General features: G+C 39.9%; 1 protein-coding gene across 2 annotated transcripts in view; it reads left to right on the plus strand.

Annotated features, from left to right (window-relative positions):
• The window catches only part of Elmo1 (engulfment and cell motility 1), a 606684-nt gene that overhangs the window by 66946 nt on the left and 514993 nt on the right, over positions 1-24745 (plus strand). For both annotated transcript variants that reach the window (XM_045135705.1, XM_004668852.2), the window contains exon 2: positions 18791-18959. In XM_045135705.1, the coding sequence (XP_044991640.1) occupies positions 18882-18959 (78 nt within the window). In that variant the 5' untranslated portion in view covers positions 18791-18881. The remainder of the gene's footprint in view (positions 1-18790; positions 18960-24745) is intronic.

A 24745-nucleotide genomic window follows, 5' to 3' on the forward strand; every position in this document is an offset into this window, starting at 1 on the left:
AAATAATAATATGTCTTGTTGCCATATATCATACTTATTTTGACTTTTCTTATGAAATTTCTTTGAAATTTTCATATAAAGATTCTTAATGTTCTTTTGACAAATTCTTAATTGTTTAATAAAATGATTGATATCTCCCTTTTTAAAAAAAATTTTGCTCTAGTTGTACTTGGATTAAGCAATATGGGGCTGGAGAGATGGTCCAACAGGTAAAGGCTCTTGTTTACAAAACTTGTCAGCTGGCATTGGTCCCCAGCACCCACCTAAAGCCAGGCGCTCAAAGTGGTGCATTCATCTACAGTTTGTTTGCAGTGGAAAGAGGTGCTATTGTGCACATTTTTTTTTCTCTTGCTCAAATAAATAAACAAAAATATTTAAAAAGATATACTTACTCTGTAGCACATACCTATAATCCCAACACTTAGAGGCCTCTGAGGGAGGAGGATTGTGAGTTCAAAGCTAGCCTAGACTACATATTGAGTTTGAAACCACCATAAGATATATAATGAGACTCTGGAAAGAGACATAAAAAATGGAACCTTACTTTAGGGTAACTATGGTAACTAGGAAATTCTTGTATATAAGACTTTTTTTCTCTAAAGTGTGTGATCTCTAACATTGTTCCATTAAATTGTGAAGTAGGGGTTGAGTTTCATTTTCCCCTACATTGTCCCAGTGCCATTTGTTAGTTAATTCATTGTCCTCCATGTAACACTGAAATGTCATCTTAGTCTGCATCAAGGATTCATGGGTAGATGTCTTTCTACAGATGCTAAATGAGTTACATGTCATTTCTGACATCCCTACCATATAAGCTCGTTTTATGTATAAACTTTGTATTTCTTATTTTGGTGATCCTTAATATTTTTTAATAACATCAATTTTACACAAAAACGACTTTACAAAATTTTGTTTCATATGCAGTCATTCTTCAATATCTATAGGGGTTGGCTTCCAGGACCTCCAAGGGCACCAGAATATGTAAGTTTTCATGTCTGCTGTGTAAAGTGGCCTGTAGTGTAAATATAATAGTATTTGCAAATTACTTGCGTACATCCTCCCAAATCTTTCAAATTATCTGTAGATTACTTGCAATACTTAATGCCATGTAAATGATACATGTATCATTGTGCTAGATTGTTTAAGGAATAGTGACAAGAAAGAGAAGTATACACATGTTTAAGACAAACACAAGCATCACTACATAGTGCATGAAAAATGTATGTCCAACTATACAATAGCAGGTGGTGGGGTGAGGATCCACAAAATAGTATGATGCTCAGCAGAATTTTCCTATACATCACTTCACTTACATAGATCTAGCATTGCGATCAGTGTGTGGTAAATTCAAGTATGCCTTTTAGAGCCTGCAGTTGGTAGAATTTGCAAATGTGGAATCCACAGATATGGCAACTGACTATAATTCTTATTTTGGTTATGCATTCTATATTTAAGATACAAAGGGCCACTATATTCCCAAGTATCTTCTTTTCAAGGCATAAATTGTATATGTAAGACAAACAATCTTTTCTCTAATGCTTTATTACTACTGTGTAGAAATATAAATTACCATGTATTTATTTTTATTCAGAAACTGTGGCAATATGGCTCATTAACACTAATATGGTTTCTGGTAGAAAAATATCACAGTGATGACAACTGTGACCCTCCCATCCTTACAATATTTCTTTTTCTTGTCTTAGTATGTAGACCAAAGCCTCCAGTCCAGTATTTAATAGGTAGTGCTGTTTGACTTCCTTGCCTTGTTCTCAATTTTAAGGAGAAAAGCTGATGTTTCACATTTTAAGATTTGTGATTTCTCTAAGCTGTTTTAGACATCCTTTAAGAAGAGAAATACCTCTTTTTTCTTTATTTTATGAAAATGCCTTAAAAAGGCATGATTGCCTTCTATATTGGATTCTGATATCCTGTTTGTCCATGACAATGAGTCCTATAACTTAAGTTTGCTGTTTTTCACTATATGCTTGAGAACTTTTTTCAGACTCCAAGAAATAAGCAGTGTTCCCTAAATCTGGTTTGTTTATTCTGATTTGAATATAAGAAGTCTTTCAGAGGCTCATAAGTTTTAATACTTGGTTCCCACCTGGTGGCATTATTGTGGAACCTTTAGAAGGTGGAGTTTTGCTGGAGGAAGTGGGTCATTGTGGGAGGGCCTTGAGGTTTAACAGCCTAACCCCATTTCTTCTTTGCCCTCTGCTTCCTGATTGTGAACACAGTATGTCCCACTGTGTCCCAGCACCTGCCACCATACCTTCCCCACCATGAAACCTCCCTTGGAAACTGGAAGACAAAAATAAACCCTTCCTTAAGTTGCTTAAGTGGTTGTTCATTCACAGCAATGAGAAAGTAACTAATACATTTATTAACTTACTAAATATTTATTGAAAACATACTATGGACTAGAAAGAAAATATTTCAGAAGACAACATCTCTGCTGTCATACAACTGATGTTGTAGAGCAGAATCAGTCCAGTAAACCAGTATAGACAGGTAGGCATGTCACAAAGAAGTGATAAGTTCTGAGTGACAGCTGACCAGTAAAATGGAGAAGCTGATGACCAGCAACGTACATGCTTTGGAGTGTGTTCTTTAAGAACATGACATCATGGATGAGTCCTGCCTACAGTGAGGAATGCAGTTATAGGAAATAGTAGAACCTGTAGATGGAAAAGCAGAAGGAGCATACTGCTGGATAGGAAAAAAAAAAAAAAAAAAAGCAGAAGCCAAGAAATGTTGAGCTTGTGGAAACCTTTCATGAGAAAGACCACTTTCCTATCTTCCCAATGTAATAGAGTTATGTGTGAAGTGTTTTAGCAGCATGTAGCTAGCATCACTTCTGTCCTGTTTCCTTATTCCACTACTGTCTCAGACTGTCAACACTTACTGACTAGTAGAAGTAGGCCCTTGTTCGTATTTGTGAAATGAATAAGAAACCTTTGCCTCCCTTGGAGGAGTTTGAAGAATTCTTTCCCTCGCCTGGGTCTTTGCATCATGTTGGGAGATGATGCCGACAGGGGAAATATGAAGGAATGGACCTTGATGACTTTTCTGCCAATCACCTCTATGACAGAGGCTCTTAGTGCTGGTGGACATTTGTCAGTGTGAATTCCTATCTTCAATTAGAAACATAAATCACAGCCACATGGAAATGATTCATATGTTATCTCATCACTTTACCTTGTTTGTGTTACTGTTCTAAACATGTGAGATTCTGAGGATGGAATGAATCATTCTTCCAGCCAGGTCATAGCCTACATCTCAGTGCCTTATGTGTAACATGAGATTATTGAATGATTATTAAAGCTACCTTCTATTTTATTGCTGGTATAAAGCACCTGACCAAACGCAGCTGATGGGTGGAGAGTTTTAACTTACTTTATTTTGGCTTACAGTTTTGAGGGGAAGTCCAGATGGCAGAGAAGAGCAGAACATGAGCAGAGGCTGGACATTATCTCTGCCACAGTAAGTGGAAAATAACAGCAGGAGAGTGATCCAAGTTCTGGCAAGGGGAAGCTAGGTCTAACACCTTTATGCTCTCCCCCAAAGACACCTCCACCAGCAGGCCTCCACCTCCTACATTACCATCAGCTGGGGACAAAGCATTCAGAACACTTGAGTTTATGGGGGCCATCTGATTCAAACCACCACAACAATATCTATGATGGACCACACAGAGAGCAGGTGTGTGATGAGACACTATAGATGTAAATGTGGTTGTTCTCTAAGTGGGTAGCAAGGGATACTACAGATCCCTCCCCATTCTAAGAGTAATAGCTGAGATTCTCATAACAAAATATGAGTCAATGAGAAAAGCAGCAAATTTATTCTCAAAGTGTTATCTGACATAAAAAAAAAAAAGCCTTTAGAAAACCCAGAGGCCTCACCACAAGTCTGTATTCTTAGATTTGATGAAGAATAGCAAGCCCCGAGGAAATATGCTGGACAAGATTGTGACTTCATGACAGTAGGTGGGGGGGAATCCAGAAAGCCATGCCTGTTCAGATTCTTCTTAGTCTGTGTAAGCCTTCCTCCGTACTCCCCCAGGTAATGGCATGCCCCCTTCTAGAATAAGCATGTTGTGACTTACTATTTGACAAGGTAGGTGAGACAGTTTCATTTTGGCCAGCCCTGGCACAAAAACATAGGGGAAATGTAGGTAATATTTCTAGATATTATGGCTGGATTTGTGGGGTTGGGATTCTGTGGTCTGCCTTGGGAGAGAAAGTGATGCAAAAGGAAAAGAGAAGGGGAAGGTGAGGAAGATATTGCCTGTGAAACCTATCCTTCAGTTTATAGTGTTCATTATGTTATCCATCAGGTCTAAGTCTGATATAATGCAGAGCTGACTAATGCTCATGTTGTATGCAACATAGTCCAGCTCTGAAGAGAAATGTTCTTGGCAGCTTGCTGCTCTGTCTTATGCTGAAGGCAGCAGTAGAGGTTCTCCTGCTCAACGTTTCGTCCGTGAGTTCTTTGGATATGACATGGTTTCTGCTGAGAATTTGGAAACAACTTCAGGGTTATTTTTCCCACTTGGGAACCTCCTTGATAGGTTACTGTAAGTAGAATCTCAGCTTGGTGATTCACCTTTCAGATAGTTTAGTATCAATGTCGTGAATGTAACATTTAGCAAGTTATGCAATGACTGTTAGCCATTTTGTACACATGCAGAGCTGAAAATCACTGCAAACACTTGGTATTACGACAGCCCTGGGGAAGGCCAGTCCCTGAGGTGATACTTCACTGTTTGTGTCTCTGCCTGAGGAAAGACAAACTGTGAGCTGATTGCTCAGTGACAGAGAAGGGAGCTACTACTGCTGAGGACAGGGCTTCTCCGCAGTCCATGTTAACTTAATGGCTAGTGCTTCACCTTCACCTCTGCTTTTCATCAGAAGCAACATTTCTCCTGGGCTTGAGCTCTGGTGATTGCACAGATCGAAATTCTAATCAGCAGCTGGGACAGCTGAGATGAGGGTATGTTTGAGAAACAGGCTCTGACACATTTAGGTTGGGAGTTAGCCTTTCTTCCTTCCTTCCAGTCTGACTAATTGGAGAGCTTCCTGGGGACCACTCTTGAGCAGGTGGCTAGCCGGCTAGCCCTGAGAGTTCTTCAGTTCCTAGGTTGGCTCTGATCTCAGCTACACTTTAGCAGCATCCCTTAGAGCAAGTTTACCATTTTTAGTGTCTCTTTAAAAGACTATTTGCTCAAGTTTCTCAGCTTTTAATTATTGTAAGAATTTAGGACCAAATTATCTAAGAATTTGAAATATGAAATGGAAATGTAGCCTACCACTAGAAGTTATTTCCGTGACAGTGGCTGTTTGGGTTGGAGCAGCAGGGATACTATGGTTGTGTTCCCATTGTGCACAGGTTGGAGCTTTTGTTGATAAAATGAACAGTCCTACCATTGCTTCCTTTCAGGGATAATGGACATTCACAATGGTATAAAAGCATTTTAACATTATGGACAGATAATCTTTATTCAGTCCCAAGTGGCTTGATACACTGAAGTTTATAAGAATATTTCAAGTCTTGCAACAACATGACTTTTGACATGAACCACCTTCAAAACGGAGTCGCCTTTTGAGTCATTTCTCCATGAATGGTGACAGAAAAGCAGCTATCCCGAATTGCTGGGCACTCCTGCAGCAGTATGTGAGAACAGAAGTGGACATCTTGTTCTCTTTCCTTCAGCTCGAGCTTGCTGCATTTGAAGATAGTGAAATGATAAGAAGAAATTGTGGGAGGTCGAGGGTGGGGAGATGGCTCAGTGGTTTAAGGTGCTTGCTTTTGCAAAGTCTTGACAACCCTGGCTTGATTCCTCAGTACTCCCATAAAGCCAGAGATGCACAATGTGATGATGCAAGCCTCTGGAGTTTGTTTGCAGTGGCAGCAGGCCCTTGCATGCCCATTTTCCATCTCTTCCCCCTCTCTTTCTCTCTCAAATAAATAAGTAAATAAATATTTTAAAACAATTGCATTGTGTACAGGTATGTCTCAACATTTTAGCTTGTTATGTGAACTGAGAAATCTTGTAATCATATATTTAATATTAGATTTGGCACAATACATATTAGGCATGTAACCATGTCACACCCAACTTGCCTATAAAACAAAAGATGACTTATCAAGAAATAAGAACACCTTTATTTAGTCAAAATTTTATATAATACAGGATATTTGAAATATGTGGCCCCAGAGACCCAAAGAGAACTATCTTTATGTTTACATTTGAGGAAGAATTGACAGCTATATAGAGGTAAACCTGGACAGATAGGACTGTTCTAATGGAAATAGACTGAGGGCAAACCCAGCAAGGCCTGTCTACTCAGATTTGGCTTAGGCTTTTGGAGGCATCCTGCCTTCCTGGGCATGTGGCAGAACCCTTCTGGAATGAGGGCACTTAACGTTAGAGAAAAGGGTGAGAGTGGCCTTTGTAAATTTTGCAGCTTCATTTGAGGCCAGATAGGTAAAGGGCGTCTGGTTTTCAGAACTTGTTTCAGGGGCAGTGACAGGACTAGAGATAGGAGAGTGGGAGAAGCAGAGAAAGACTTCTGAAGTTGCCTCCAGTCTCCTTCAGTTTATGCCAAAGCATTGTTATTTGGGTTTTTTTTCTAAACCCAGCAATCTATAACTGAATGGATGTGGTTCTGTTGTAATAAAACCTTGATTTCAGCAATAGGTAATGAACTGGATCCTGTAGACTAAAGTGTGCCACCAGCCGACTTAACTTTTATCATAAACTTAAAAACATATTTTGTTTATATTTATTTATTAATTTGAAGAAGAGAGGGAAATAATGGGCACACCAGGGCTTCCAACCACTACAAACGAACTCCAGACACTTGTGCCCCCTTGTGCATCTGGCTAACATGGTACTGGGGAATCAAACCTGGGTCCTTTGGCTTTGCAGGCAAGTACCTTAATCACAAAGCCATCCCTCCAGCCCTATCATAAACGTTTAATGTTATATGCAGCTAGAGTTCACTATTTTTAAATTGCTGGATCATTATCCATTATTGGATGGTATCCTGGACTTACTTATGCATTTGTCACTTGGTGAAGATTTGAGATGTTGCTAGGTTTGGCATTCATATAGAACTATCAGGGTCATGCATACAGAAGTCAGTGTGGATACATATTATCACTTTGCTTAGGTAAATCCTGAGGAATAGAATTCCTGTATCATATCATAAATGTAGATTTAATTTTAGGAAGTGAACAAACTTTGTTAAAGGAGTCCTACTTTTGCCAATAATATATGAGAACTATAGTCATTCTGAGCTCTTGACATTGTGGCCTGTGTATGATTCATGATTATGTATTAATATTTAAATATTAATGGTATAAATGATAAATGAAAACATGTCTGAATATTGTCTAGTGTTATTGATTTTTTAATGCTACTTTATTTATTTTTAATGCTATTTTAAAGGGCTGCTTATTCTATCTTATGGTTTTACCATACATTATTAAGCCAGTTTCCTTTCCTAAAATATATTGTCATTTATAAAATGTTCCTTGGGAAGAAGACAGTACAGTCACCATCTTTGTGTGCAGCATTGAATTTGGTGTGATGAATTGCTCTTGACTCTATGCAAGAACTTTAAAGCAGGACTGGAGGAATGGCTTAGTGGTTAAGGTGTTTGCCTGCAAAGCCAAAGGACCCAGGTTCTGTTTCCCAGGACCCACATTAGCCAGATGCACAAGGGGGCACACATATCTAGAGTTGATTTACACTGACTGGAGGCCCTGGCATGCTCTCTTTCTCTCTCTAGCTCTCTCTCTCTCTCTCTCTCTTTCCCTCTCTTTCTCTGTCAAATAAATAAAAAAAATATTTTTTTTAGTACCAAACTGCCTGTTTGCTGAAAAGAAAACTAATAAATTAAATTTAAAAAAATTAACATATGAAATGAAAAAAAAGAACTTAAAAGAACAGATGCCTACTAGCTTATGAGCAGATATTGACTGAAATCCTTTTGAATACTTGATTTTCAAAATGCAAAATTTAATTGTATTTTTTACAAAAGATATGTATGTATGTATTATGTATGTATATGTGTGTGTGAGAGAGAGGGAGAAAGAGTGAGGACACATGGGCATGCTAGGGCCTGTTAACACTGCAAATGAACTCCAAACCCATGTGCCTATTACTTTGTGCATCTGGTTTCATGTGGGTACTGGGGAATCAAAACTGCACTGTCTGGCTTTGTGAGCAAGCACTTTTAACTGGTGAACCATCTCCTCAGTCTCTTAATCCCATTTTTATAGATGTCCACCTTAAATCTTTCTAATAATGTCAGTAAATAGCCACAGGCATATCCTGAATGCTTTTCTGAAGTTATTTGGTTCTGTTCTGCCCAGTTTTGTGCTTAACTAATAATTTTTGCTTAGAAAATTTTTAAGTAGGTGTATGAAATGTCAACCATATCTGTCTGTCTTTTCTTTCAATCTCAGTCTGATTTCATCAACTTTCTCTTTAAACCTTGTAGCTTCTCAGTGCACTGTCTTGTACCTAAGTGAATTGATTTGCTATTTAGGGTCTTTGACATAATAAGCTCATTAAATGGTAATACCAAAATATGATTGTTTCAATCTTAAGGACTTGTTTTAAGACTGTGCTTTGTAGAGCTCAAAATCAGTTAAGACTATTCCTTATTAGTAGATATAAAATTATGTTACCCGCTTCTAAAAGAATCTCTGTTCTTTCTCTATAAGGTGAGAGAGTCTATTCAACATAAGCAGAAGTTCATCCATTCATAAAACAAATAGGTACAAAGACAGAGGTTGTGAAAAGATCCCTGTTCACCAAACTGGAAATCCTGATCTGAGCTTTGGGATGTTTTCCTACAGAGTTATCTCTCAGTGGTGGTATTAAGTTACAAATTCTATCATAGCATCTAGAATTGATTCTTTGTTAAACACAAGAATCCCACACAATATTGATTCCTGTTCATAAAGTCAGAAGCACCTTGAGGACATGGCAGTGGGTATTGTGTAAATTTAAGGACAGAAGAATGGCAGTGTCAGTAATGGAAGTATTTTTGGCACCCCAGCCTTTTCTTCCTTGAGAGACATGTTGGCTGTAAAAACCTGGGCTTGTTTTATCATGGTCTGGGCCAACGGTGGCTGGCTCTGTTCTAAGTGCTGGTTTATGTGGGACCTGGAGAGTCAAACATGAGTACTTAGGCTTCAGAGGCATGCGCCTTAACCTCTAGGCCATCTCTCCAACTATCCCTTGTTCTTTAAATTCTTCTTAAGAATGGTTCTATGGGACTGCTACTTTCTGGATATTTGTGTAAAAAATCCTTAGATTATGTCCATATGTCCATACCAATAGCATATGCCCTGGCAGGTTTAATCTTAAAACAAATTATGCCTCAGCATGTGGGTATTTGTGTGTGTATATAGCGGGGGGTTCAGATAAAAACTAGAAGCTATAGATTTGTGGTGTAAATATCAGGGGGTTGCCAGTTTCCTAAGGTGAGACGAGAGAAAAAATCCACAGGATCTGTTCTTCTGGTGGGTGTGGAGTTGTCAGGTGTCACTAATAACCACAGAGATAAAATACAACTGTTCCTCAGAGAATTGATCCCAAGACTCCTATAGACACCAAGCTCTGTGAATCCTGACATCCCTTGTATAAGATAGCATAGCATTTACATATGACCTGTGCATCTCCTGGATGTCATCGCTAGATTACTTACAATATACATATTATATAAGTAGTCATTATATGTTTCATTTTTTAATCTTTTCAATCTACAATTAGTTTAACCATGAATGTTGAACCCATAGAGATAGGATGGGCTATAGCTAAAACCCTCACTGTGGAAGAAGTTAATGTTTTCTGTCTGATCTTTTCTGAGAAACATTTTAAGGTTCTTCTGTTTCATACCAGGCCCAGGTGGGTCGTACCTCCCCTCTGTCTGCTTGCTGGATGGTCTGTTCCTAGACAGAAGAGAATGGGGTCACTGTGCAAAGTTGGAAGGACATAGGTGGGGGATCTCCATAGTAGTGGAGCAGGTCCCTTCTGTAGAAGCTGCTCTCCTTTAGATGCTCAACTGCCTGTACTTAAAACGAGCCCACTCCTCCTTGGGAAGGAAGGATCTAGAACAAATTAAGTCCAGGCCACTTCTCTCTTAGAGTCTCAGATGTGGTCCTGGGCTCTGAGAGTAAATGGGCCTCTAATGTTCCATGGGAGTAACCCCTTAGACAACTCTCTGCCAACTCCTTTGCAAGGCAGGTTGGTCATCCCAGGATTTTACTCTTGATGTTCACCCTCCAATTCCCTCAATACAGCTATTTCCTAGAATCTTCTCCACATCTCTTAAAACTCAGGGTTGTGTGTATACATCACTGAGGGACAAGTCTGAAGGGATGGAGAGAAAGTCATTGGCATTACAGTAGCTGCAAAGGAAAATAAATACCCACAAACCACAATTAGATAGGTAATCGGTGCATTAGTTTGCAAGATAATGCACTTTCCAGTAGAAATGCTGCTTCCCAAAGGCACAGAATGAGAAGAAAGGGCCCAGAAGCCCAGCGCTCAGGCCCCATCCTATTTTTGACTCAATTTCTCCTGGAGAAAAAGGAATCTGGAATAGGTCTGCCTTACCTCTGAACTTCTCACTCATTTTCAAACTCTGGCAAGACAACTGAATATCTACTGCTTGAAGCAATGCTGGAAGGTTTTCTGTGCAAGAAATTCTGGATTAAAAATGCATTATTGGCTTTGGTATTCCTTTACATTTAAAAAATATTTGCATTTGTTTTAAGTAAATAATAGTTCATTCATTCATTTGTACATTCATTCATTCATTGCTTCAGAAAGTATTGAGCTTCTCTCAGCCATGCCACCTGGGGCATTCTAGAACTGCAGAGATGAATAACTGGTATGATGTGATAGGGTAGAGGTGGAGACAAACTCTCGAATCTGGTGGGTTGTTATAAGCACCAAGAAGAAGTTTCTGGCAGTTGCTTCTAGCTTCAGAGGCTGTGAAGTCAGGGAAATCTGTCAGGAGCTAGTGCTCAACACTGGCTTGGAAATCTAGGTGGAATGTTGTGAAGCAGACGGAGAAAGGGATAATCAGAGAAAGATTCTGATTAAAATAGGCACAGGAGACTGCAACCTTTTGACAAGGAAACAGGCAGTAAACTTGATCTCCTATTCTCTTATCTTCTCCCACTTAGCCCAGGGCATACCTCAATAGTAAGTTCCCTGCCAGGCTAGAGGTTTGCCCATGTTAAGCTAAGATCAGCTGCTGCAGATCTTAAGGGAATCCAGTGTGGGATTCTTCTGGTGGTCACCTGGAAGCAGGCTGTGAAAGGTTTATGTCCACAGGTCTCACACATTAAAAACAAGAGGTGAGCTGCTCAGACTCAAATGAAATACAAATGAAAGGATTCTGTGTCTTCTGTCATTTTATTTGCACCAAAGAAAGCACCATTGACTGAACTTTTATTGTTACATTGTGTGTCAGACAGTTACCCAGACGCTTTGAGCTCCTTTCCTGGAGGCAGTCTCTTTATGTTGGTGATGAGAATTCAATATGGGACTAAGGAAAAGGGCTCCTCTGCCATATTCCACTGCACTTCTGGCCAAAACTATTCAGCAGTTCTTGTTTCCTGAGGAGCTGAGGAAGCAAATAGTCTCAAGTCATTATTTCCCAAAGTATAGCTTATGAGAAGCCACTACTTTGAGATATTTTGTGAAAAGTTAAAGAATCTGGAAAGATTTTTGAATTTCACACACACTGTACATGTATTATTTTCAAAGTTCCAGAGAAGTTCTGCTGAAATTAACATTTTTATTCACTGGGAATTTTAATACATGAGCATACTATAATTTGATCATATTCCTCTCTTACTACTCTCTTGTCCTTCCTTTCCCACCCCATGCCACTAAACCCCCTCATCCAGGAGCATTTCTTTTGTTCTGGTATCTCCTTCTTTTTGTTCTCCTTGATTCTCTATGTCAAAATTTTGATTGGTTCAGTGTTCTACAGGTATTATTGAGGTAATAACATCCACTGTGAGATCATGAATGTACCAGTCAGTTCACATCTGGAGTCCAGTGCCTCAAAGTATTCCTTCCCACCCTTTGATTCTTGCATTCCTTCTACCCCCTCTTCTACAGTGTTGCTTGAGTCTTGAAGTGCATAGTAGAGATGTCTCATTTAGCACTGAACTCTCATCAGCCTCTTATTTTCAGCACTTTGATAACTGTTTAGTCTTTTCAGTGTCTACCACCATCTCCATAGAGAAGCACCTCTGGCCAACAGTGGAGACAGCACTAATATTCTTCTTATCTCTTCCCGTGAAGTATTCCCTGTGCCCTGATAGGTATGATAGACACTGGACTGTCTCTTCTTCTCACCTTCATGAATCTTGGGTTTCCCTGGGGTTCACTGCTATTTGCATCCTTATTTGCAGGTAATATGATTATACATTAAAGAGACCAAAAGCCTCTACCAGAAAACTCCTGGAGCTAATAAACACTTTCAGGAAAGTGGCAGGATACAAAATTAACATGCACAAATCAGTAGCCTTTTTATATAGCAATGACAGACATACTGAAGAAAGAAAACAGGAAAACAGAACCATTCACCACATAAGTGAAATTTTAAGAATATTCCTGACCAAGGGAGTATAAAATTTCTATAGTAAAAACTTTAAAACCCTGAAGAAAGAAATTAAGGAAGACACCAGAAGATGGAAAGACTTCCCATGCTTGTGGATTAGAAGAATATAATGAAAATGGCTACCAAAGTCATATACAGATTCGGTGTAGCTCCAGTTGAAATTTTAGTATTGTTATTCACATAAATAAGAAAGCCTACATTAAAATTTATATGGAAGCACAAAAGGCTGTGGGCAGCCAAAAATATTCTCAGCAAAAAGAATACTGCTGGATATATTACCATACCTAATTTCAAATTAAACTGCAGAGCCATAGCAATAAAAACAGCATGATACATGCACAAAACCAGATGCATAGGCCAATGGAATAGAGCAGAGAACCCAGATACCAGCCACATGATTTTTGGTCAAAAGGCCCAAAACACACACTGGAGGAAAAAGCATCTTTAGCAAATGGCACTAGGAAAACTGAAGAGCTACATGTAGAAGAATAAAACCAGATCCTTAACTCTTACCAGGTATAATAATCAACTGCATATGGATCAAAGACCTCAAAGTCTGAAACCCCAAAACAAGTAGAGGAAAAAGTAAGGAGAACACTGAGATAAAGGTACAAGGAAAGACTTTCTGGAGAGAACTACAGTAGCCTAGGGAATAAGACAAGCAATCAGTAGTTGGGATCTCATGAAACTAAAAAGCTATTGCACAGCTAAACAAACTGCCAACCAAGGAGACAACCTACTTGCCAGGTCTGCATCTTTTAGAGGTTTAATCACCAGAATATATTTACAGGGCTGGAGAGATGGCTTACTGGTTAAGGTACTTGCCTGCAAAGCCTAAGGACTGTGGTTCGATTCTCCAGTACAAATGTAAACCAGATGCACAAGGGTAACACATGTGTCTGGAGTTCATTTGCAGTGGCTAGAGCCCCTGGTGCACCCATTCTTTATCTTTCTCTTTCTCTCTCAAATAAATAAATAAGTAAATACAATATTTTAAAGTAGAATATATGTATAAGAATTCAAAAAAGCCAAGCAATTAAAAATTCAAACAAAAAAATTAAAAAGGCCATAGAATTGAACTTTTTTTTTCCAAAGAATGCTACAGTAACTGCAAGCATGGGCTGTGACTCAGACTTGTATGCTTGTATGTGTATGTGAGACAGGCAAACTACAGAATGTCTATATCTCAGTTTCCTCATCTAGAGATACATACTTGGGAATACTGTTTCACTCAGCATTTCCAAGAGATTTGCCTTTTTTTTTTTTTTAATGTTTGTTGGTTTGTTTTAAAGGTAGCCTAGGCTGACCTGGAATTCACTTTGTAGTCTCAAGGTGGCCTTGAGCTTACAGAAATCCTACCTCTGCCACCCAAATGCTGGGATTAAAAGTGTGTGCCACCACACCTGGCCAAGACTTTACTTTTTATTTTTGGTTTTGCATTGCATTTGGTAAAATCTCAGGAAGTGATGTTGTCTGAGAAATGTTGAAGTGAAACTAATTCCTAAAATCCATGCATGACTTCTATTAGCAGTCTCACCATGGAAAAATAGCTCCTAAACCCTCAGGACTAGCCAATATGGTAGCCAATTAATATTGTAGCAGAGGCCAGTAAGTTAAAAAGGAGATATAAAGGGAAGAGAAAGGAAGGGAGGAGGGTACTTAATAAGTTGGTATTGTGTATATGTAAGTACAGTGATTGAGATGAGAAGGTAATATGATGAAGACTGGAATTTCAAAGGGGAAAGTGTGGGGGGGAGGTATTACCATGGGATATTTTTTTATAATTATGGAAAATGTTAATAAAAATTGTGAAAATAAAAAATAAATAAAATTTACTTTATTTTTATTTATTTATTTGAGAAAGACAGGGAGAGAGGGAGAGAATGTGCATGCCAGGGCATCCAGCTACTGCAGACAAACTCCATACACATGTCTCCTTGTGCATCTGTCTTACGTGGGTCCTGGGGAAATGAACCTAGGTCCTTTGGCTTTGTAGGCAAGTACCTTAACCACTAAGCTATCTCTCCAGCTCAATTAATTATGTTGTTGTTATTATTATTTTAGTAACTAAGTTTATCACTTCCAATTTTGTGGATTTAAAAATAAAGTTTCAATTTCACTTAAAATAGCTGTACTGTTTTTCCTCGATTGTAAGAATGTATGAACAGGGCTGGGCATGGAGCTTAGTTTGTTCAGTGCTTGCCTCACGTGCAGGAAGCCCTGGATTTCATCCCAAGCACCACTTAACAATAGGTGTGGTGGAGCTGGGCGTAGTGGCGCACACCTTTAATACCAGCACTCAGGAGGCAGAGGTAGGAGGATCATGGTGTGTTTGAGGCCACCCTGAGACTACATAGTGAATACCAGGTCAGCCTGGACTAGAGTGAAACCCTACCTCGAACAACAACAACAAAAAGGTGTGGTGGCATATCCTGTAATCCCAGAAGTTGGGAGGTGAGGCAGGAGGGTCAGAAGATCAAGTTGAACAACATGGTACATTTAAGCCAGCCTGAGGTACATGAGACCGTGTCTCAAAAAAATGGCATGAACATTATTTTATATACTTTCTCACCAGTCAGAAAACACTTTTTATTGCCACCATAATGGACAGAAAGGAATCCTATCTTATTTTTAATTTTCATTCCTCTTACTGCCCCTATTATTTACATGTTAGTCATATAATTAATCATGTTGGTATTGCCTTGGCCACTTTCTTTAGGTTGTACATGGTTCTACTAAATTTATGATAGGTTTTATTGAGGATATTTAAGCCAGACTGGGTACCACTTCTTGCATATCTTCCTGGATAACATGCTACTTGCGTTGAAGTTGTTCCACTGCTTTCTGGAATGCAAAAGTTTTAAAGTTTCCTTATATGAAATCATTAGACTTTTCCTTAAGCTTTCTATCAGAGACAACTTAGTGATCAGTCTGTAGGGCTTAAATGACAGGAATTATTTTCCTATAGTTCTTGAGAACAGAAGTCTAAAATCAAGATGTCATTCAAGTTAGTTTCTTCTGAAATCTCTCGTACAGGCATGTAGGCAGCCATTCCTCAGTGTCCTTAGTCTTTGTCCTCTATGTCTATCTGTCTATCTACATTCTCATCAGAACACCAGTTATGCTGAATTAAGACTCATCCAGAAATCTCATTTTTACTTCATCCCCTCTTTGAAAGACTTATGTCCACACACAGCTACATTCTGAAGTCCTGGGTATTTAGACCTCAGACATATAAGAGTATGTAGAGGAATCATGATTCCATAGCAGGCATCTCCCTAGATAGGCTTCTGGCTCCCTAAGAGTGTGTGAATATTTAGAGGAAATTATTTAAACTCAGTAAAACTTAGTGATTTTTCATTAATTTACTGCAAAGACTAACTCCTGTCACTGTCAAGTTGTGAAGGGTAAATGGAGACATATGACCAGCCTAGTATCACCTCTCAACTCTGCCCACTATCCTTTCTGGTAATTGCCTTGTATCTTTCATGGTGACAGTTCAGGATGCTGTAAAAGCAAAGGCTTTCCTGTGCAAGTTTCCATCACATTGCAAGCTAATGATGCCTGAGAGCATGCTTTCCCTCCTATCAAGTGAATGGCCTAAGATGTTGCTTATCACCACACATATATTTTGTCAGCAGCATTTACATAAAGTAGAAGGATGACCTTGAACATTTGACTGAGTTCTCTCCTTCCTATACTTTTTTTGAACACTCATATATTCTGCAATGAGTTCCCTCATCTTTGAAGCTTAGAACTTTCCTCTTAATCTTCTGCTTTCCTCAGAATGAACCTAACCTCCTTGACAGAGACAAGGTCCATGACACCTGCATCATGCATAAAGAAAAGACATTGCATAAGAAGAAGTTGAAAAGCACCTACATTCTGAAGAACACTGTGAGATCTTAAGTAACAGTCTGGGGAGGCAGGCCTTCATAATGGAACAAACTATTCGCCTCATGGAGTCCAGAAAGGAAATGGGAGAAGCATGGAGAAAGGGAGGGTGAAAGGGAAGGACAGAGAGGTATAATCTTCAAAGGCATGCACTCAAGTGACCTACCTCTCTCACCTAGACCCCACCTCTTACTTTCCAAGATAGTAGCTGGAGACCACATACCTAGCACATAAGCCTATGGAGGTTGAGGTGCACATCTTTGTCTTACTGAGGTATGTTTACTTCTAGTTATGGCAAGAGGTGAAGAGCCTTCCAACCCTCCCACAGTGCATAGGGCAGAGGTATAGGATAAGTGTTAATTGTGTCAAGTGTTGGAAACCAAAGCTCAGGCACTGTTACCTAAACTTTATTAGGAGTGGCAGCCATTTCTAATCCTTTCAGTTTGAACTGTGGACAGGATTTTCTTTCTGCAATTATGCCTCCAATTCCCCTGCTATTGTTGCCACAGGAAGAGCCCCTGAGGTCTAGCTGGGCCTAGTTAAGTGAAGTCCAAGTGAAGCCCTTGTATTCCTCTTCTCAATGGTTACCTTGTTTGTTCTGCCCTCCTACTCACCAGGATAGGCTCCGGAAGAGCCATGGTATTCTGTTCTCACCTGTTCAACAGGTTGTCCCTGAACAGTCTTCCAGAAATAAATGCCAGTTAAAGAGATAAGGAAACAAGGAGGCCTTTTGAGTCCTAGAAGGTGAGATGACCCTTTTCATGTAATTTTAGAGTGTTTTATGGAGAGTTGTGAGGGCTGTTCACAATGCATTTTTATTTCTGTTATCTGCTGACCCCCCAGTACTGTGTATTCATTGTTTTGAGTAGAGCTACCTGACAGTCAGCAGTCTGTGTGCACCTTTAGAGCTTCTGTTACCATTTTCATTCTAGGGTGTATAATGGTATGTGGATCCGGAATCGAAGTGGTGCAGCTTGGATAGAACGTGAAAATTCACAGGAATTCACATAGGGAATGGACTACAGTTCAATCTGGGTTCAGTTTTGTGTCCCCCCCACCTTTTCCCGTACCCCAAGCTCTACCCTCCCTGTTATCTAAGCCTCAATGTGCTATTCAGTTATGTTGGCAACTTGAGCTGATCCAGGTTAGGAACTGAAGGTGAGTAAGATCATGTGACGATTGTCTTTCTGTGATTGCATGAGTTCACTTAGAATGATCTGTTCCAAGTTCGACCATTTTTCTACAAATTTCAATGTGACATTTTTTTTCCTGCTGAGTAGAATTTCATAGTGTAGATATAACACATTTTGGTTACTCATTCATTCAATGATGGGTGTCTGGGTTGATTCCAGGTTTTAGCTATTGTGAATTGAGCAGCTATCTTTTATATAAAGGAAGGTGAAATATCATGATATATTTTTGCATTTATTTTCCATATTTGAAGCCATCTGAAGGAGTCCAGAAAGAATTAATGACTTTGAATATCTGTAGGGTTGGGAAATGGGAAATGTGATTATTGGGTGGATGTGGCATTGCAGAAGACAGCTTCTTCTGGACACATTTGATCATGTTACTGTTTCACCTAATTAAGTATTAAGTTAATAAAGAAGTGGAGAGGCAGTATAGGAAAGGCATTACTTTTGTGTGAGAATTCAAGGCTCTTCTGAATGCTTACCTAGCCACGTGTGTGCATTTTCCTTCCGTTGGAAGATGTATTGTGTGATCTAACCTTGGGGGAGGAGCTGTGAACATGTGTATGAACCCTTGGGGCATTTCTCCTTCCCCATGATATCCTGGTTGCTATAGCAAGGAGATCTATTTGTGACACACAGAAAAATGCTTTAAATAAAAGCTGCTTCCTGACTGTGACTTCCTGGGCTATGTGTCCTTCCGGAGACTGCAATGCCAGAGAGCAATCTCTGCTTATTCAGACTCTGGGCACCATCTGAGCTAGATCTTGGGTCATGGGACAGCTGTTTTGCCACTAAGAATGTGCTCAAGCCCAGCCCCTAGGGCAGCATCCCCTAGAGGCTTTGGCAAAGGTATTGGCACTGCCCTTCATCATTCTTTGGGGGCCTGTGATGCAGTTGGCCATGCTCCTGTGTGTTCAGCCCCTGGGCCCCAAGGGGAGACTTTTCTTCTACCACCGGTAAAAACAGGAAGTGATGAAGCAAAATTCTTCCTGCATCTGCACTGAGCCACTTCTCTTTCTCTTTGTCATTCCTCGTTAGGTACAGAAACGTGTGGCTACCCTCGCCCTAAGATCCCCGATTCCACTGGCTTTGGAGAATCCACTGGTTTTGGACTTTCTTGGGTCTTACAATGCCACCTCCTGCTGACATCGTCAAAGTGGCCATAGAGTGGCCGGGTGCCTACCCCAAACTCATGGAAATTGACCAGGTTAGTAAGGCTGGCAGCATTTGTGTGTTCATTTTCTTGCTTTTTGTGCTAGAATGTTTATCGACAGCAATGGCCCCGCTTGCTATCTTCTGTGTGGCAGCAGTGTCTGCAGTAACTGCTGCAGTGTACCTTACCAGACGTAGTGGCAATGATAGGACTTTACATTGCTGCAGCAGTCATGTCTGAGGCTGTGAGGTAAACAAAAGGGACAAGCGGATTGGGCTCTGAGCAGTTGACACAGAGGGGCTGTCCCAGCCTGCCTCATTGTGACTCATGCATAAGGAGCAGATTGTTTTAACAGAGCCATGCATAACTTAATTTTCAAACTCATTTTTGTCTTTGCTTTTAGCAGAAGCACCAACAAGTATTTTGTCATAGTGACAGTTTTATAACCAAATTACTGTAGAGAGGCTCATTTTTGGGATTCAAGCTAATCATAATTTAGTATTAGTTTAAAATTAACTATACGTTGAACATATTGTGTGGTATATAGTACATACTCAGTAAATGTACTCTGAATGAAAAATATCAAGGAGCTTTAAAATAATGACTTCTCCATTGAGGACATCCCTCAGCTTGGTGACGGACAGCTGGATGATATGCCTCTCACTGTTTGCTAACAGGTTGTTTTACAAAGGTTGTTTTATCCTTACCTGATGAAGTCATTCTAGAGCAAGTGGTTGGAGGAAAGAAAGTCTGAGACAGCATATACTTAGCATTTCAGAAAGCATATAGTACAGGATTGTAGGTGGCTTTCACATTTTCCAATTGGAATTCCATGGCAAATCCAATTTTTATATCCTTGATAGCGCCTTAAAATTATTATTCATTAATTTTTTCTGGTCAGATCTTATGATTAGTTGAGGACCACCAAGAGTTACATGGCATTGTGTAAATTTAAAAGATTCATCAAAACAAATTCTCTAGGTTGAATCAGCTTAAATTTGAATATAAGAAAGGTTATACTGTGGGGACTGTTAGCAAAAATGGCCATCAGACCAGCACCTCACTGTCACTTTAGCTAACCTCTGAGGTGACTACAGAAGTAACTTGGCAAATAGAGGAAAGTAGAAAAGCCTGGTATTGCATACATACGTGCTGGGCAGCTGGCACTTTGCTGTTGTCATGTGTGCCTGGCAGAGGGTGCTGCTTGCTGTGGTGGGGACCAGACATGGCCACAGTGCATGGAAGCTGCTCTCACACACTGGGCCAGAGCTCGGTGGCAGCATGGGCCCTAGTCTTTGTGCTCCGGCGCTTTGGTCTTATCAGCTAGTGGGGCTGAGGACCAAGGGCATGGGTGTTAGAAATGCACCTTCTCAGGTTCACCTAGATCATTTGATCTTCATAGCAACAAAATCTCTAGTCTTAACAAAAGTTGATTTTAGTACCTGGTGCCCTAGCCTCCCAGGTTCTACTACCACCTAAGGCACCTGTCCAAATGTTCTTGGTAGCTCATCCAAGAGTCTCTCTCTCCCTTTATGTGTATGGCACATACACATGGCACTTTATGCTCATGTTTGCTAATTGTGGCTTCTGGGCATTTTAAAATATTTTTATTGATAATTTTCATATATGTATATAATATTAGTTGATCATAAGACCCTCCCATTACCTTCTTTTGTCCTCTCTCCCCTACCCCCTCTTCTGAACCTTTTTTTCTTTCCAATCATTCTCTCTTGGATTTTGATGTCTTTTTTATTTTTTTGCCTTCTTCCATCATTCATACCAAAATGTTGATAAGCTCAGTGGTGTATAAGTCTTGAGACAACTGCTGTAGGGACATGAAATAATGACAACTTCATGTACAGAAGATAGTGAGTGACCCAAAGTACTCCTTCCTATTCTCTGACTCTTTCATTCTTTCTGCCTCTCTCTGCTATAATGTTCCATGAGCCTTAGAGGGCATTAAAGAGATGTTTCATTTAGTGCTGAGCACTCAATTGTCATTTATTCTCCACAGTATGATGAGTTTGAGTCTCCCCAATAGTTCCCACCATCTGTAAAAGAAGCTTCTCAGTGCAAAGGGGAGAATTTATATATGAGTAAAAACATAACATAATTAATTTGAGAGAAATTGCAATTGATAGGCACAACATCTTAATTTACTCACAACAGCAAGAGTTTCCTCACTAGGGTTGATGACTTTCCCAGCCATACACTTTTGACAAGATTTTCAGTACCTAGCATGAATTCCTTCCTATGGGGTATACCTCAGATCCCCTCTAAGAGTAGTTGTAAGTTGTAAGTTACCCCCATGTAAACCAAGCCACTATTGCACATCCTGCCTTACTGGTTGGTTGTGTAGCACATAGAGTGGATCCACCCCTAACTAAGACTGTTGATGACTCTTCTTCCCCAGCAGCCTGCGTAGCACTTCCCAGCACTATGACAGCTAGCCAGCAGGAAGGAGGTTTTCAGCTCAGTTATAGCTTGATTACTCAGTGTCCTGTGACCAATGCATATGGTGTTTTCAGCAATAGGATCTTCCCCATATGTTTATTTTTAAAAATATTTTATTGACAAGTTCCATAAATGTAGACAATGTACTATGATCATAATACCTTCTCACCACCCTCCCCCTTCCCTTCCCAAATCCTCCCTCCACTGAACTTTTTCTTTCCAACTAGTCTCTCTTCTATTGTGATATCATTATTTTTTCCCTTCTGTTATGCAGGTCTTGTGTAGGTAGTGTCAGCCATTGTGAAGTCATGAATATCAAGGCTACTTTGTGGCTGGAAGACACTATTTTAAGCATTCCTTTCCTTCCTTTGGCTCTTACATTCTTTCTGCCACCTATTCTACAATGGTCCCTGAGCTTTGGAAAGTGTGATAGAGATGTCAGACTTATTACTGAATAATCCACTGTCACTTCTCAGCACTTTGGTAAGTTTTGAGTCACCCCAGTACTTACCACTACCTGAAAAGAGAAGCTTTTCTAACCAAAAGTGAGAGTAGCATTAATATATGTAATTGAACAAAAGTATCTACATGGCAGTTTGATGGATATATGCATTTAGAAAAAAAAAAGTAGTATTTCCCCACTAGGTCTTATGACATCCTAGCCATAGGCTTTTGATTAAATTTTCAGTACCAGACAGGAATTTCCTTCTGTGGAACAGGCTTCAAGTCTAATTTGAGAGCATTTTTTTTTTCCCTATGACAGACATGCCACTATTGCACATTTGGCCTGGCTAGTTAGCCATAAAGCTTGTGGGGTCTCCTTCCTGGTGGTTAAGACCATTGGTGACTTTTCTCCCCCAACATGCTGCATAGCTCTTTCCAACATCCTGACAGCTAGTCAACAGGGAGAAGTCTTTAAGTTCAGCGCCAGCTTAATTTCTCAGTGACCTGCAGCCTAAAATATAAAGCTTTTAGCAGTAGGATCTTACTACCTAGTTCTGGTGGGCAATCAAGAGCCTTGACAGTAGTTTGTAATGTTTTGGGAGCATCAGAGATCTCTCTGGCCAACAACTTGCTGCAAAGTATCCTATCCCTGGCACTAAAATTTTTCTAGTAACAACCTAGGGCTTCTGAGCACAGCATTATCCACCTCCATAGTATACTTCTGCTCAAACTCTCTCTCTCTCTCTCTTTTAAAAACATATATATTACTAGTTAATGAAGTATTATTATTACTCATAACATGTTATATTATTAATATTATTCATAACATCTTAAACATTGCTTAACCCTCTTCCTACACACTCCACCCATCCTGTCCCCACTTAGACCATTTTATCCCCAATATTCTTCTTTCTACTTACATATCTACTGTACCCACTCTTATCTTCTCTATCTTCCTTATGGCCACTTTTTATCTTCCTGACCTCCATTAATGACTCTTACTTCAAGTGATGTACAAATCTAAACATTTGAAGCTAGGATCTCATATGAGAGAGAACATGTGGTGTTTGACTTTGTATTACTGACTCTTACTCTCTCCAACTTACATACAAATCAGAAATCAACTTGAGATCTGCATATATGAGAAAATATACAATATTTGCCTTGCTGACCCTGGGTTACCTCACTTAGTGTAGAATACTCTTCCAGATTCATTTTTTCCTGGCATTTGGATGGGTACTGGGGATCCAAATTCTAGTCCTCATACCTACATGGCAAGCAGTTTTATTGAACCTTACCAGTACACCTGAGTGTCCATGATTTTTAATGAAAATAATCTTAATTTATTAACATGTATTGAGTTTTATCAATTCCAATGATGTTCATACATCCCCATAGTCCAAGATCTTTTAACTGAGCCATAATACCAAAAACTAACCTCAACACCCCCCCCCCATAATGGCACAGAATTCCCACTGGAGAAGATGGCATTGGCTATAGCAATGAAACACTCAGCCAATACAAGATTTCAACCAACCAGGGCAAATATCAAACTCTGTACTTCCAAGTCCACCAACTATAGCCAGTGACAAATCTCCAAGTCTGATAATTCTAACCAGCAACATGTCTCTGGCATTCCAATTCCGCCCCTCCAGCTAGGCTACACACAGTCCTGGAAAACTTCATCCAGGAAAGCAGCTTTCCTTAGCAGCCTGGCATCTCCATTGGGTCTCTACTGCAGTCCACAGTTCATCCTCATGGCTCCGTTGGGTCTCCATGCAGTCATCCAGCAAGCCTGCTTCACACTGACCATGGCCATTTCTAAAACAAAGACCATGTTGCACATTCAACGACCCTTTTTCCTGCATTTCTTATACTGCACAATACCAGGTAGGGAGCCAATTTGTTAGTCCAGGGGGAATAAAGCAGACTTTGAAGAACAAGACACTCCTTGAGCACTCAGGCCCTTCAGAAGGGTCTACATTTTCCTGTTGCCCCAGTGCAGGTCATTTAGCCCAGTCTCAAAGGTTGTAATCTCTCAATTGCAGCTGAATGGGAAACAGTTAACCCAAAGATTTTTTTTTTTTTTTCTGTGCCATATCCCTCTGCTCACTCCAGTTCATTTTTATACAAAGCAGCAAATTCTCAGGACATGAGCATAAGAGCAAGCTTCTCACACAAACTGCTAGCCCAGTCTAAGAAAAGCTCTTTCTCATCCTCATAAGCCAAACCTCACAGTCCATAGTTTTTACTGCATTCAGGTCTTGCAGCTCAGACCAGAATAGTCAGTCAAGCTTTACTTATAGCACTGCAAGGCATCTCTTAGGCCAAGGTTTCAAATCCTTCCACATTCCTCTTGAAAATCAGCTCCACAAGGCCAAAGACACATAGTCAGATGTCTAGCAGCAAATGACACTACTCCTCACTTGGTACCACTTTACTGTTGCAGTCCGGTTCACATAGCTGGTAGAAATCACCCAATCAAGAGCAGCTTTTAGGGGAAAAGAGGTTTATTTTGGCTTACAGGCTTAAGGGTGAAGCTCCACGATGGCAGGGAAAACAATGACATGAGCAGAGGGTGGACTTCACCCTCTGGCCAACATAAGGTGGACAATAGCAACAGGAGAGTATGCCAAACACTTGCATGGGGAAACTGTCTATAATGTCCATAAGCCCACCCCCAACAGTACACTGCCTCCTAGAGGTGTTAATTCCCAAATCTCCATCAGCTGGGGATCTAGCATTCAGAACACATAAGTTTATGGGGGACACCTGAATCAAACCACCACAAGGGGTAAGAAGAACTTCATAAATGAGCTTTGTCTGAACTATTTGCGGGAGTACCCTACTCTATCCTTAAAAGCTTGGTATGTTTTTTTTTTTTTAATTTTGTTCATTTTTCATTTATTTCAGAGTGACAGAGAGAGAAAAAGGCAGATAGA

This window comes from Jaculus jaculus, chromosome 16, assembly GCF_020740685.1.
Source record: "Jaculus jaculus isolate mJacJac1 chromosome 16, mJacJac1.mat.Y.cur, whole genome shotgun sequence".
NCBI lineage: Eukaryota > Metazoa > Chordata > Mammalia > Rodentia > Dipodidae > Jaculus > Jaculus jaculus.